This window comes from Nicotiana attenuata, unplaced genomic scaffold, assembly GCF_001879085.1.
Source record: "Nicotiana attenuata strain UT unplaced genomic scaffold, NIATTr2, whole genome shotgun sequence".
Taxonomy (NCBI): Eukaryota; Viridiplantae; Streptophyta; class Magnoliopsida; order Solanales; family Solanaceae; genus Nicotiana; species Nicotiana attenuata.
This window is the reverse complement of record NW_017672802.1, coordinates 1,877-17,682: the sequence shown is the minus strand read 5'-3', so window position 1 is coordinate 17,682 and position 15,806 is coordinate 1,877. Positions and strand designations below refer to the sequence as shown.

General features: G+C 44.0%; 1 protein-coding gene and 1 pseudogene across 2 annotated transcripts; both read right to left on the bottom strand.

Moving 5' to 3' along the window:
• LOC109214559 overlaps positions 1–5,845 on the bottom strand; it is a 22,208-nt pseudogene extending 16,363 nt beyond the window's left edge.
• Positions 5,598–10,072, bottom strand: LOC109214562. Of its 2 annotated transcripts, XM_019378495.1 has the most exons (4): positions 9,896–10,072; positions 9,244–9,745; positions 6,820–6,885; positions 5,598–6,292 (listed from the first exon to the last, which is right to left on the bottom strand). In XM_019378495.1, the coding sequence occupies exon 4, from the start codon at positions 6,290–6,292 to the stop codon at positions 5,978–5,980; it is 315 nt and encodes a 104-aa protein (XP_019234040.1). In that variant the 5' UTR covers positions 6,820–6,885; positions 9,244–9,745; positions 9,896–10,072; the 3' UTR covers positions 5,598–5,977. The 2 variants fall into 2 exon arrangements, with proteins under 2 accessions (XP_019234040.1, XP_019234041.1); XM_019378496.1 differs by lacking the exons at positions 9,244–9,745; positions 9,896–10,072 and adding an exon at positions 7,627–7,668.
• Positions 10,073–15,806: the final 5,734 nt, after the last annotated feature.

Below are 15,806 nucleotides of genomic sequence, written 5' to 3'. Positions count from 1 at the left end.
AACACGATATCGGCAAAACCCGAGACCCCGGGCCCACGTCCCGAAAAATTCTGAAATTCACATTTCCGGAATCCTCGTCTCGCCACGAGTCCGTACATACCAAGAACTCCCAATTCGGACCACAAATGGCCCCTCAAATCCTAAATTTAAAGTTTTTGCTCCAAGCCCTAATTTCCTAGAATTTTGCTATGTTTTCATGAATTCCATAGATAATATTTCGATAAAAACATGTATTTAACTCATAAAACTTACCTCCAATCAATTCTTAGTCGAAACCTTCTTACTTCCCGTCCAAATGCTCCCAAGATGCTTAAAAATGGAGGAAGAAATGAGTTGGGTCGCTGGGGAAATGTCCTTAAAACATTCTGTCCAGGCCTGACTTTCCTTCATCGCGTTCGCGACCTCCCTCACGCGAACGTGAAGGCCAATCTTCCGAAAACCCAAAATGCTCTACGCGAACGCGACACTACCTACGCGAACGCGATGCCCAGCACCCCTCCTTCTACGCGAACGCGTCATATGCATCGCGAACGCGGCCTCCACTTCGCGAATGCGAAGGCAAAAATTCCAGGGCTCCAATTTTCCTCTACGCGTTCGCGTTGCTCCCTACGCGAACGCGATGACCAACGTACCTGCAACACTCCAGTAGAAAATCTGCTATGTTCCATAACCAAAAATGGTCTGTTTAACCACTCGGAATCACCCCGAGGCCCCCGGGACCTCGACCAAACATACCAACCTACTCCAAAACATCATACGAACTTATTCCAATCATCAAAACACGTCCATCAATACAAAAATATCAAATTACGACGGATTCAAGCCTAAGTTAAACTAAAACTTTCAAAATTCTCATTCAATCCAAAAACCGACCAAACGACGTCCGAATGACCTGAAAATTTGCGGACATATCCAAAATCACCTAACGAAGCTACTGCAACTCTCGGAATTCCATTCTGACACTCGAATCAAAATCTCGCCTAACAACCGGAATTCGCCAAAATTCAACCTTCGCCAATTCAAGCCTATTTCTACACCGGACCTCCGAATTCAATTCTGATCGCACTCCTAAGTCACAAATCATCCCCCGAAGCTAACCAAACCACCGGAATTCAATTCCGAGCCCTCTAACTCACAAGTCAACGTCCGGTTGACTTTTTCAAACTAATCCTTTATTAAAGAGACTAATTGTCTCATTTCTTACCAAACTCGATCCGAATTGACTCAAATTCACCAAATACACATATTGAAATATGAATGAGCATTTAACGGGGAAAACGGGGCGGTAACTCACGTGACGACGGGTCGGGTCGTCACATTCTCCCCAACTAAAACAAATGCTCGTCCTCGAGCGGGTCAAGAGACATACCTGGAGTCTCAAACAAGTGAGGATATCTGCTCTGCATCTCCCGCTCGGTCTCCCAAGTAGCCTCCTCCACGGGCCGACCTCTCCACTGCACCTTCACCGAAGCTATATCTTTAGACCTCAATCTCCTAACCTGTCGACCCAAAATAGCTACAGGCTCTACATCATAAGTCAAGTCATCATCTAACTGAACTGTACTGAAGTCCAACACATGAGATGGGTCCCCAACATATTTCCGGAGCATAGACACATGAAATACTGGATGAACTCCCGATAGGCTGGGTGGAAAAGCAAGCATATAGGCCACCTCTCCAATCCTCCTGAGTACCTCAAAAGGACCAATGAACCTTGGACTCAGCTTCCCTTTCTTTCCAAATCACATGACGCCCTTCATAGGCGAAACCTTCAGCAAAACCTTCTCGCCTACCGAATAAGATACATCTCGGACCTTCCGGTCCGCATAACTCTTCTGGCGCGACTGAGCTGTGCGAAGTCTCTCCTGAATCACCTTCACCTTATCTAAGGCATCCTGGACCAATTCTGTCCCCAATAGCTTAGCCTCGCCGGGCTCAAACCAACCAACCGGAGATCTACACCGTCTCCAATATAAAACCTCATATGGCGCCATCTGAATGCTGGATTGGTAACTGTTGTTGTACGCAAACTCCGCAAGAGGCAAGTAATCAGCCCAAGAACCTTCAAAGTCAATAACACAGGCACGCAACATATCCTCCAATATCTGAATGGTACGCTCGGACTGTCCGTCCGTCTGAGGATGAAATGTTGTGCTCAACTCTACCTGTGAACCCAACTCTCGCTGAAAAGTCCTCCAGAACTGAGAAGTAAACTGAGTACCTCTATCTGATATAATAGAAACTGGGACCCCATGCAACCGCACAATATCTCGAATAAAAATTTCCGCTAGCCGCTCCGAAGAATATGTAGTACATACAGGAATGAAGTGCGCGGACTTGGTCAGCCTATCCACAATAACCCAAACTGAATCAAACTTCTGTGCTGTCCGAGGGAGACCACTCACGAAGTCCATAGTAATCCTCTCCCATTTCCTCTCGGGAATATCCATGTGCTGAAGCACACCACCAGGCCTCTAATGCTCATATTTGACCTGCTGACAGTTGAGACATCGAGCTACATGACTCACAATATCCTTCTTCATTCTTCTCCACCAGTAATGCTGCCTCAAATCTTGATACATCTTCGCGGCACCTGGATGAATAGAATACCGCGAGCTATGGGCCTCCTCCAATATCAGCTCCCGAAGCCCGTCCACATTGGGCACGCAAATTCGGCCCTGCATCCTCAACACACCGTCACTATCGATAGTCACATCCCTGGCATCATCATGCTGGACTCTGTCCTTAAGGACAAGCAAATGTGGATCATCATACTGGCGCTCACGAATGCGGTCATATAAGGAAGACCGAGAAATAACACAAGCCAACACCCGGCTCGGCTCTGAAATATCCAGTCTCACCATCTGATTGGCCAACGCCTGAACATCAACTGCAAAGGGTCTCTCCCCAGTTGGAATATATGCCAAGCTGCCCATACTAACCGCCTTTCGGCTCAAAGCATCGGCCACTACATTGGCCTTCCCCGGATGATATAAAATAGTGATGTCATAATCCTTGAGCAATTCAAGCCACCTCCGCTGCCTCAAATTTAGATCCTTCTGTTTGAACAAGTGCTGAAGACTGCGATGATCAGTATATACCTCACAGGATACTCCATACAAGTAGTACCTCCAAATCTTCAAGGCATGAACTATGGCAGCCAACTCTAAATCATGAACAGGGTAGTTCTTCTCATGAGACTTCAACTGTCGAGAAGCATATGCAATAACTTTATCCTCCTGCGTCAACACACAACCAATCCCAACTCTCGAAGCATCACAATACACGGTGTAGGAACCTGATTCTGATGGCAATACTAACACTGGAGCTGTGGTCAACGCTGCCTTGAGCTTCTGAAAGCTCTCCTCGCACTCATCCGACCATACGAACGGTTCACCCTTCTGCGTCAACTTGGTCAAGGACGAAGCAATAGATGAAAATCCCTGGACAAACCGGCGATAATACCCTGCCAAGCCTAGAAAACTCCAGATCTCTGTAGCTGAAGACGGTCTAGGCCAACTCTGCACCGCCTCTATCTTCCTTGGGTCAACTTGAATACCCTCACTAGACACCACGTGTCCCAGAAAAGCCACAGATCCAAGCCAGAACTCACACTTGGAAAATTTTGCATAAAGCTTCTCTTCCCTCAATCTCTGCAATACAATTCTCAAATGCTGAGCATGCTCCTCCTGGCTACGCGAGTACACCAGAATGTCATCAATAAACACAATGACAAAGGAATCCAGATACGGCTGGAACACACTGTTCATCAAATGCATGAATGCGGCTGGAGCATTAGTTAGCCCAAAAGACATAACCAGAAATTCATAATGCCCATATCTTGTCCTGAAAGCTGTCTTCATAATATCAGAATCCCTAATCTTCAGCTGGTGATAGCCTGAACGAAGATCAATCTTCGAGAATACCCTTGCTTCCTGGAGCTGATCAAACAAATCATCAATGCGCGGTAGAGGATACTTATTCTTTACTGTCACCTTGTTCAGCTGCCTGTAATCAATACACATCCTCATTGAGCCATCTTTCTTCTTAACAAACAAGACCGGTGCACCCCACGGTGACACACTCGGGCGAATGAACCTCTTATCTAGGAGTTCCTGAAGTTGCTCCTTCAATTCTTTTAACTCAGCAGGTGCATACGATAAGGAGGAATAGAGATGGGCTGAGTGCCCGGCACCAGATCAATACCAAAATCAGTATCCCTGTCCGGCGGCATGCCCAGCAGGTCTGCTGGAAACACATCTGGAAAATCCCGCACAACTGGAACAGAATCAATATTAGGAGTCTCAGCTCCAACATCTCTCACAAATGCTAAATATGATAAAAATCCTTTCCCAACCATCCGTTGGGCCTTTAAGAAATAAATCACCCTGCTGGGAACATAATCCGTCGAACCTTGCCACTCAATCCTCGGAATACCCGGAATGGCCAATGTAACTGTCTTGGCATGACAGTCCAGAATAGCATGGTACGGAGATAGCCAATCCATACCCAGAATCACATCAAAGTCTACCATACCCAACAACAGCAAATCAGCTCGGGTCTCCAGACCCCCAATAGTAACAAGACAGGATCGATATACGTGATCCACAATAACAGTATCACCCACCGGGGTAGATACATGCACATGCAAGGCAAGAAAACCACGGGTCGTACCCAAATGATGAGCAAAATATGAAGACACATAGGAGTATGTAGACCCGGGATCAAACAAAACAGAAGCATCCCTGTGGCAAACTGAGATAATACCTGTGATAACCGCGTCGGATGCAACAGCGTCTCTCCTGTCTGGAAGTGCATAGAACCGTACCTGACCACCACTAGATTGTTCTCCACCCCTAGGGCGACCCCTAGCTGACTGACCCCCACCCCTACCTGACAGGGATGGTGCTGAAATAGATGGAGTAGAAGAGGAGGGTTGATCCCTCTGCTGAGACCGACTATGATGAAACCGGGGACACTGTCTCCTCAGGTGGCCAAACTCACCACACTCATAACATCTGCCCGGTGCTGGAGAAGAGAACTGACGAGAACCCCTCGCTGCAGATGAACCCTGGGCTGAAGAGGCAGGAGTAGAACTCTGAGCTGGAAGGGCACTGAGTGAAGGCTGGCCCTGCTGATATCCCTGACGGCCACGGCCGAAAGAAGCCCCACTGTACTCTGGGCGACCTGTCTGAGGAGGCCTGAAAGAACGACCTCTGCTCTGCTGAAACTGGCCCCTAAATGGAGCATCGCTGTAGCTACCTGAACCTCGAGGCCTCTTAGCCTCTCTCTCATCACGCTCCCGGCGACGATCTGTCTCAATCTGACGAGCCATATCAACTACCTCCTCAAAAGAAGTTGCTGCCATCCTCTCTCTAGCCATCAAAATACGAATCGGATGGTTGAGGCCATCCACAAACCTCCTGATCCTCTCTCGATCTGTCGGGATCATCCATGTAGCATGTCTAGCCAACTGCGTATACTTCAACTCGTACTGGGTCACTGTCATATCTCCCTGGATCAACCACTCAAACTGTCGGCGCAGCTCCTCTCTGCGAGACTGCAACACATATTTCTCCAAAAAGAGAGTGGAGAACTGCTGCCAAGTAAGGGGTACTGCTCTTGCAGACCTACGCCTCTCAAACTCCTCCCACCATGTAAATGCTGGCCCTGAGAACTGAAAGGTGATAAAAGACACCCCACTAGACTCTAATATCCCTGCAGTGCGAAGCATCCGCTGACACTTGTCCAAAAATTCCTGGGCATCTTCGCCCTCAGTACCGCTGAATTTCGGAGGCTGGAGTCTATCAAACCTCTCAAGTCGACGCTGCTCGTCGTCTGGCATCACCGAAACAATATACCCTGGAGCTGGTGCGACTGGCGCAACTGGGGCAACCGGTGCAACTGGCTGAGCTGGGGCTGCCTCCGGTGTCTGTAATCCCTGTACGACTGGCTCGGGTGTGCGAGCTGCGGGAGTCTAATGATCACCCCCGATCTGAGAAGTAGCTGCGGCAGTAGAGGCTGAAACTACTTGAGCCAGACCAGTGCAGACAGATAAGATCTGAGCTAAAGCCTCCTGAAGACCAGGAATCACATTAGGCACTGCCGGTGCCTGAACAGGTGCTGCTGGAGCATCAACAGCTGGAGGCTGGTCCTGAATAGGGGCAACTGGTGGGTCAACTGGTACTGCCCTTGCTGCCCTACCTCTACCACGACCACGGCCGCGTCCACGGCCTCTAACAGGTGGCAAAGGTGGTCGTCCACCACGTCCGGTAGCACGAGTTCTCGCCATCTGCGAGAGAACAGAATACAACAATTTAGTTCTTGAAACAACAAAGCCGCACGATAAGAGTTCAAGAATATGAAGTACTTCCTAAAAGTTCTGCTGCCTCTCGAGGATAAATACAGACGTCTCCGTACCGATCCGCGAGACTCTACTAACCGGCTCATGACTCATAAGGCCTAGTAACCTAGGCTCTGATACCAACTTGTCACGACCCCAAACCCGGTCATGATGGCGCCCAACCAATTGCTAGGCAAGCCCGACCATTTACATTCTCAATCCGAGCATGAAGCTCAAAACCAATTTAATTTAAATATCTTTAACAGTAGTGAATTTATAAGTTTTAGCTGATAAAATATACAAGCCAAATATCCCAATAATACTGAGAAACCTCCCAAAGACCTAAGGGTCATGAGTCTAGAGCCTCTAATAGTATAGTATAATAAAACTGTAATATTACATAGTCTGAAATATGCGGAAAGACAAATAACAAAGGATAGGGGAGAAGTCGGGTTCTACGGACGTCAGGCAGCTACCTCGACAACTCCGAATGAAACTCTGAAGTCAGCAGAAAGCTCAGCTAGCTCCCGAAGTACCTGGATCTGCACACATGGTGCAGGGAGTAAAATGAGTACTTCCAACTCAGTGGTAATAGACATGTATAATGACTTGAAAGTAGGAATTCCCAATATACAACAATGTGAAGCTAAAACCAGTACTCCTACACACTTCACAGTGTAATAACAAGTAGAGACAGATACAACAGATATATATATATCAATGCATGAATGCAATGCACATGACCGCTACGGCGCGTAGCCCGATCCATGGGTACCCGGCGCTCACTGTGGGGGGTTCAGACTCCGGAGGGGCTCCTACAGCCCAAGCACAATATCAATATCACACCCGCTGCGGCGTGCAGCCCGATCCATGCATAGTCATGAATGCACAATCATACTTACCATTTTTAGTTTCAATTATCTGAATTATAATTAGGTGTTTAAAACCTTAGAATTTATTAGCCATTTTGATACAATATTCAATTCAGGACTAATATCATGAAACATGCTATAGGTTATGGGAACAATGATAACAATCCCTACGGGATTCAAATAGTCGGCATACAGCCCCAATTATGTCCATAACCATCCAAGTAGGAGGTTTACCGGCTAATTTCTAGCCCATGATATAGTACAACATCGCTCGGTCGGACTAGGCCACAGTCCTCGATCACAATCGACCCCGCACTCGCTGTAGAGTACGTGTCTCGCCTCAATATAGCGTCACAGTGTGATATACCGGGGTTTCAAACCCTCAGATCATCATCTACATCTATTACTCACCTCAAACCGGCCACGGGATTAGTCCGCTATGCCTTTTCCTCTTGAATTAACCTCTTCGCGCGTCGAATCTGCTGAAAACCATAAGGAATACATTATAATGTGCTAATGGGACGTAACCCAATCGAAAGAATTCGAAAAAATACTCAAAAACACGATATTGGCAAAACCCGAGCCCCGGGCCCACGTCCCGAAAAATTCTGAAATTCACATTTCCGGAATCCTCGTCTCGCCACGAGTCCGTACATACCAAGAACTCCCAATTCGGACCACAAATGGCCCCTCAAATCCTAAATTTAAAGTTTTTGCTCCAAGCCCTAATTTCCTAGAATTTTACTATGTTTTCATGAATTCCATGGATAATATTTCGATAAAAACATGTATTTAACTCATAAAACTTACCTCCAATCAATTCTTAGTCGAAACCTTCTTACTTCCCGTCCAAATGCCCCAAGATGCTTAAAATGGAGGAAGAAATGAGTTGGGTCGCTGGGGAAATGTCCTTAAAACATTCTGTCCAGGCCTGACTTTCCTTCATCGCGTTCGCAGCCTCCCTCACGCGAACGCGAAGGCCAATCTTCCGAAAACCCAAAATGCTCTACGCGAACGCGACACTACCTACGCGAACGCGATGCCCAGCACCCCTTCTTCTACGCGAACGCGATGCCTTAATAGTCTGGGCTCCCAGGCCCTTCTACGCGATCACGACTCATCCTCCCGCGAACGCGATGGCTAAAATGCCAAAGCTTCGCGAACGCGGCCTCCACTTCGCGAAAGCGAAGGCAAAAATTCCAGGGCTCCAATTTTCCTCTACGCGTTCGCGTTGCTCCCTACGCGAACGCGATGACCAACGTACCTGCAACACTCCAGCAGAAAATCTGCTATGTTCCATAACCAAAAATGGTCCGTTTAACCACTCGGAATCACCCCGAGGCCCCCGGGACCTCGACCAAATATACCAACCTACTCCAAAACATCATACGAAGTTGTTCCAATCATCAAAACACGTCCATCAATAAAAAAATCATCAAATCACGACGGATTCAAGCCTAAGTTAAACTAAAACTTTCAAAATTCTCATTCAATCAAAAAACTGACCAAACGACGTCCGAATGACCTGAAAATTTGTGGACATATCCAAAATCATCTAACGAAGCTACTGCAACTCTCGGAATTCCATTCCAACCCTCGGATCAAAATCTCGCCTAACAACCGGAATTCGCCAAAATTCAACCTTCGCCAATTCAAGCCTATTTCTACACCGGACCTCCGAATTCAATTCCGATCGCACTCCTAAGTCACAAACCATCCCCCGAAGCTAACCAAACCACCGAAATTCAATTTCGAGCCCTCTAACTCACAAGTCAACGTCCGGTTGACTTTTTCAAACTAATCCTTTATTAAAAAGACTAATTGTCTCATTTCCTACCAAACTCGATCCGAATTGATTCAAATTCACCAAATACACATATTGAAATATGAATGAGCATTTAACGGGAAAAACGGGACGGTAACTCACCTGACGACGGGTCGGGTCGTCACACACACGCACACACAAAAATCGGATAAAAACTGCAAATTAAACATAATACTAACAAAAAAAATTAGTGAGTAAATTACCAGAACCAACCATTGGCTGACTTGAGATGAGTAGGAATCAAAAACAGAACAAAAGAGAAATTTGGATCTGTGAAAGAAGAGAGAATATTCAGCTTCTCGCTCCAAAGTTTTGCAAACCTTTCTTCATCAAGCTTTTGTGTGGTGACGAATGTCATGATGGGGGGAATTCTGAGAACCCCAAAACTTTGATTGAAAAAGAGAGGGAGTTAAGGTTTGGTTAGATATGTAGAGTTTAGTAGAATGAGAGGGAAAGGGGGTTGGGAAAAAGAAATGAGAGGGAAAGGGGAAATAAAGGCCCGCCAACTAAAAATTAGACAAATGATTTTATTGCAGGGGTTTATTTTAAGAAACCTCCAGGAATTGCACTAGATAGCGAGGATATCTGAAACGCCAAAACTGAAGCAATTTGCGGAGCTCGTTGAAACGTGGGTCATCTTCTCGTCAAGCCCCAATTTTTTATGATTGTTATTGCTTCTACTTTTGCCAACTTTTTTGCAATTTCCTGGATAATATATGCCAAAAATATTTTAGATGGAAAACATCATCTCAACCAACAAAACTAAACTATCTATGACATCTTCAAACTACACCAGAAAAATTATCCTGCTGCACACAACTTACGGTGAAACTTAAACAAGATCTTCATTTATACCTCTGTTCCACGAGCAAATTTGGCAATCTCGAACGCTCCCATTGGTCCATTCCAAATGATAGTTTTTGCTTCATCTAGCTCTTTGCTAAACTCACTGACAGTGAGTGGTCCAATATCTAACCCGATAAATCCTTCATTGATAGCATTCCCATATTCAACAATCTGAAAGGCCAAAGTAAAAAAGGACTAGTCAGCAAAAGTAAAGACAACTGTAAAACAAGGGGCAGTGCTGTACTGTAGCACTTGTTCATTTGGGCTTCAAACGAGCCCATTGTCCTCTTTGTATGCATATGGATGCCTAGCTTGTGATCCAGGCTGTTTTTGTGTGGACTTTGGACCATAAGCCCACTTAGGCTTAAGTTACCAGCCTCATTAGTTGGTCTAGTGCAAGTGACCTTAAGAATTACTAGCTAAGCCCACTTCGAACCCCAAAATTCGCAATCTGCTTTCATTTTTTTGAGGGGAATCGATATGTGTATCACGGAGAACTCTCTTTGCACGCGACTCGTCAGGCTGGGCCCATCATTTGGGCTTGAATTTTCTTTAAAAGTAAAATAGTACCTTCTTTTTTATTTCATCAAGTCCATTAAGCAACCTTCAGGCGACTAGAAGTCTTGTTAAAAAAAATAATTATTTTTCTTTAGAATGAGGTGAGCCGTGTTAAGTCGCATAAATAGTTTACGGCCCATCCAAATATAGTTCTCCTTTAAGATTATAATTGGAGGTGCGCCGTACCGAATAAAAAATAATAATTGCGTGGCTCTCATTTTAATTAATTTTTAAATAAACCGTAGAATTCGAGACGCGCCATTTAGCAAATTTCTAACAACGCATAGTTGCTTTAGGCGTGTACTTTAATAATATTATTTTCCTAAATTCAAGTGTGCATTTCATTTGACCCAAATCCAAATCCTTATAACGTTGAATAAAATATGTTTCGAATTACGGGTACATTTCATGTGACGTGATCCAAAGACATATTTTAGACGACGTTAAAATCTTCTTTAAAAAAATGAATAGATGTGATTAAAAGTTAAAATGCACATAGGTTCAAAATGTTCTTAAAATCAAATAATTATGCCAATTATAACAGTTGAGCGATCGCAAATACCTAACACCTTCTCCTGGGTTAACAGAATTCCTTACTCAAATTTCTGATTCGCGTACTGTAATACAGAGTCAACCCTTTCCTCGATTCGGATTGACGACTCTAATTTTTTTAATAATAAATTTCGTTTCGATTGTCCTTTAATTGGAAAAACTCCCTTATACCCTTACGGGGTGTAGAAAAAAGGAGGTGTGACAGAAACAACTCCCTTATACCCTTACGGGGTGTAGAAACGGGATGTAGAAAAAAGGAGGTGTGACAGAAACGGAGAGTACAAAATACGCTTGAAAGATCAACTATGTACTTACAAAAGAGAGTAAATACAAGAACAAAGTGATACCATGTAAAGTCTAAGTGTTATATAAGCTTGCATAAAGTGTAATGTAATGATTCCAATTTTATGTGAATCTACCAAGTGCTACGTTTTCCAAAATGCCATAAATTAGCTCGTTCCTTAATCTATATCTATATATTATTAAAATGTGACGACCCAAAGGGTCATTACTGTATTTCTCCCTTTCTCCGCGCTTTCGAGGCCTTGGAAACCTCACTTTTGGTTGCCTCGATTTGCGTGCGCAGTCCGGGCGCGAAACCAGAAAATTTATATGTTAAAATATATGAATTCTGTGAAAAATTTGAAGAATTATGATATTAATATTGATATAGTTGACTTTGGTCAACAATTTTGGTAAACGGAACCGGACCGGTGATGTGACGGTCCCGGGAGGTCCGTAGAAAAATATGGGACTCGGACATGTGCCCGGAGTCGAAATCCGAGGTCCAGAACCCCGGTAAAAGAATTTTTCTGTTAAATTGTTTTCTGAAATTATAAAGGAAAAATGGAAATGAAAATGAGTTAGAAAATATAGGTATCGGGCTCGTATTTTGGTTCCGACACCCGGTACAGGTCTTAAATATGCGTTAAACGCTTCCTGTGAAATTTGGTCGAAATCGGATGTCGTTTGACGTGTTTTGGACCTAAATATCTAAAGTTAAGGCTTATGAACTTTGAAATGGAAAATTATGAGTTTTGGGGTTTGATTCTTTTATTTTGATGTTATTTTAGCGATCTGATCGCTCGAGCAAGTTCGTAGGATGCTATAGAGTTAGTGTGTGTGATTGGTTAGGAGCCCCGAGGGCTCGGGAGTGTTTTCAGAGGTGTTCGGGGTAGTTTTGACCCAGAAGGGTGCCCAATTCAGGTGGTCAGACGAGTGCGAGGAGAGATTTCAGAAGCTCAAGACAGCTCTGACTACGGCAACGATATTGGTTTTGCCCACAGGTTCAGGGCCTTATACAGTTTATTGTGATGCTTCTCGTGTTGGGCTTGGCGCAGTATTGATGCAGGATGGCAAGGTCATAGCTTATGCTTCGAGGCAGTTGAAGATTCACGAGAAGAATTACCCAGTCCATGATCTAGAGTTGGCAGCCATAGTTCATGCCTTGAAGATTTGGAGGCATTACTTGTATGGTGTGACGTGCGAGGTGTACACGGATCACAAGAGTCTGTAATATTTGTTCAAGCAGAAAGAGTTGAACTTGAGGCAGCGGAGGTGGTTGGAGCTATTGAAGGATTATGATGTTACTATATTGTACCACCCGGGGAGAGCCAATGTGGTGGCAGATGCATTGAGCAGGAAGTCAGCCAGCATGGGTAGTCTTGCCTATATTCCGGTCAGCCAGAGACCGCTTGCTTTGGATATTCAGNAGACCAACATACAAAGAAGAGCCGATTTTACTTAGAGAAATATACATGGCAGGTCACTTTTTAAAAAATATTTAAGAAAATGCTAGCAATCTTTATTTATTACATAAAGGGAATATTTTTTTATATTTAGAGCATATCATAAAAATAACCAAATAATTAATTACCATAGCAAAAGGCACAAATCATGGGATCTGTGCAATTTCACATTCTCTCTCATCGTAAAAGAAATCAGATGCACTCTCTCTTCATAGTATCTCCTTCTAGCATCTTCTTTCCTCCGATCACTCAATCTATCAAAATATACACTAAATTAGGCATGAATATTTCTCTCAATCTATCCACAATAGTAAATCACAGAGACTTTCTGCCTTTTGCCGTGAAATTTGGAATTTTTCCATGGTACCATAATATGAATGTTCGGAATTCGCCCAGTTGTTCAGAAAAATCACGGAGATTTTGCTCAATTATTCCAAAAATTCACAAAGATTTCGCTCCACTCTTCTTATCCATTCGCTCAATTGTTTGAGATTTCGCTTAATTTTGAAGAATATTTTACGGAGATTTCGTCCATGATTTCATCCATTTGCTCAATCAATCCCTCCAAATAACATCCACAATCCGTAGAAATGATATGTATATATATTTGAGTTATATATCTATTTTGTATTATTTCTATTAGGCTTTCCAACTGTTTTTCCATAAAATCTGCAACAATGGCAAAGTTAAAACAAGAACTGAAGACAGAATCGAAGAACAATTGGGGTAGTTGTTCGAAAATGAATGTCTCGGCTGTAAAGGCTATTAGGGATACCTACTCTGATTCTACATCAGACAGTGATAAGAATGTCATATCTCTTACTCATCCTACTTTTGAGTTGTTGCAAGATACTCCTGCAAGGAATGCGAACCAGAGGCGGTTGCGAACAGAGTGTTCATTTGAGAAAATAATTGAGAGGCGGAGGATTATGTGCCAGATTTCACTCCAAAAAATTTTAATCGAGTTGCAAAAGAAAATGTTGTTGTATTGGATACAAAGAAGCATAAAAGGATAAGAAAGTTTAAGGAGAAAAAATTGGAAAAAGATGTAGATGATGTATTTGAGCATATACTATCCGATTCTCTGAAGCACAACAAAAGGAGAAAGGTTGATGAAACTAGAGAACAAACACCGAATCTTAAGGTATTTGTGACGACCCGGCCCGTCGTCATGTGAGTTACCGCCCCGTTTCCCTCATATTATGTCCCTCCATGATTTAATATCAGTATTTGAGTTGATCGGGTAGAATTGGATTGGTTCTAGTTGGAAATATGACACTTAGCCTTTTTGAAGGAAGCTTGCTTTGGAAAAAGTCAACCGAAAGTTGACTATGTAGTTAGAAGGCTCGGATGTGAGTTCCGTTGGTGCGGGTAGCTTCGGGGGATGATTTGTGACTTAGGAGTGAAGTCGGAATTCAATTTGGAGGTCAGGTGTAGAATTAGGCTTGAATTGGCTAAGGTTGAATTTTGGTGAATTCCGGTTGGTAGGTGAGATTTTGATCAGAGGGTCGGAATGGAATTCCGAGAGTTTCGTAGCTTCATTAGGTGATGTTGGATATGTCTGCAAATTTTCAGGTCGCTCGGACGTCGTTGGGTCAGGTTTTTGGTCAAATGCAAGTTTTGAAAGTTTTAGTTTAATTTAGGCTTGAATCCTGTGACGACCCAAAGGGTCATCACCGTATTTCTCCCTTTCTCCGCGCTTCCGAGGCCTTGGAAACCTCACTTTTGGTTGCCTCGATTTGCGTGCGCAGTCCGGGCGCGAAGCCGGAAAATTTATATGTTAAAATATATGAATTCTGTGAAAAAATTTGAAGAATTATGATATTAATATTGATATAGTTGACTTTGGTCAATATTTTTGGTAAACGGACCCGGACCGGTGATAAGACGGTCCCGGGAGGTCCGTAGGAAAATATGGGACTCGGGCATGTGCCCGGAGTCGAAATCCGAGGTCCAGAACCCCGGTAAAAGAATTTTTCTGTTAAATTGTTTTCTGAAATTATAAAGGAAAAATGGAAATGAAAATGAGTTAGAAAATATAGGTATCGGGCTTGTATTTTGGTTCCGACGCCCGGTACAGGTCTTAAATATGCGTTAAGCGCTTCCTGTGAAATTTGGTCGAAATCGGACGTCGTTTGACGTGTTTCGGACCTAAATATCTAAAGTTAAGGCTTATGAACTTTGAAATGGAAAATTTTGAGTTTTGGGGTTTGATTCTTTTATTTTGATGTTATTTTAGAGATTTGATCGCTCGAGCAAGTTCGTAGGATGCTATGGAGTTAGTGTGTGTGATTGGCTAGGAGCCCCGAGGGCTCGGGAGTATTTTCGGAGGTGTTCAGGGTAGTTTTGCACTTAGGAAAATTGCAGAAAATCTGCAACAGGTGCCCAGTGATTTTCTTCTTCGCGTTCGCGTTAGGCCTCTCGCGTTCGCGAAGCTTCAGCTTCGTCCTTCATCGCGTTCGCATCTGCCTTATCGCGTTCGCGTAGAGTATTTGACTCAGAAGACTTGGCCCTCATTTTTACTCATCGCGTTCGCGCTTGCTTTCACGCGTTCGCGTAGCTCAGCCCCGCCCTTCAACGCGTTCGCGATCCCCTTGTCGCGTTCGCGTATAACAGTCCCTGGGCCCCCAGCATTTTCTTCTACGCGTTCGCGACCTCTTTCACGCGAACGCGATGCCTGCCTGCCTTCCTTCAACGCGAACGCGACAGTTATCACGCGAACGCGATGAACAATTTTACCCAGCGAATTTTTAAGTTCAAAACAGTAGCTATTACGGGATTTTTCCCACTTGTCTCAAACCTTGTCTTCTCCACAGCACTTAGGCGAATTTTAGAGCTAACCTTCATCAAAGTTCCTTGGGTAAGTATCATTTAACTCATCTTCTTCATTTCCTATCATCATCTATCAAATCCCTAGCCCTAAATCATGAAATTCAAGGTAGAAAATGGGGGTTTTGGGTAGAACTAGGGTTTTGGGAATTTTGGGCGATTCAACCCCAATTTGGGGTCGAATCTTGAAACAAACTATATATTTGAACTCGCGGGGTTATGGGTGAATTTAT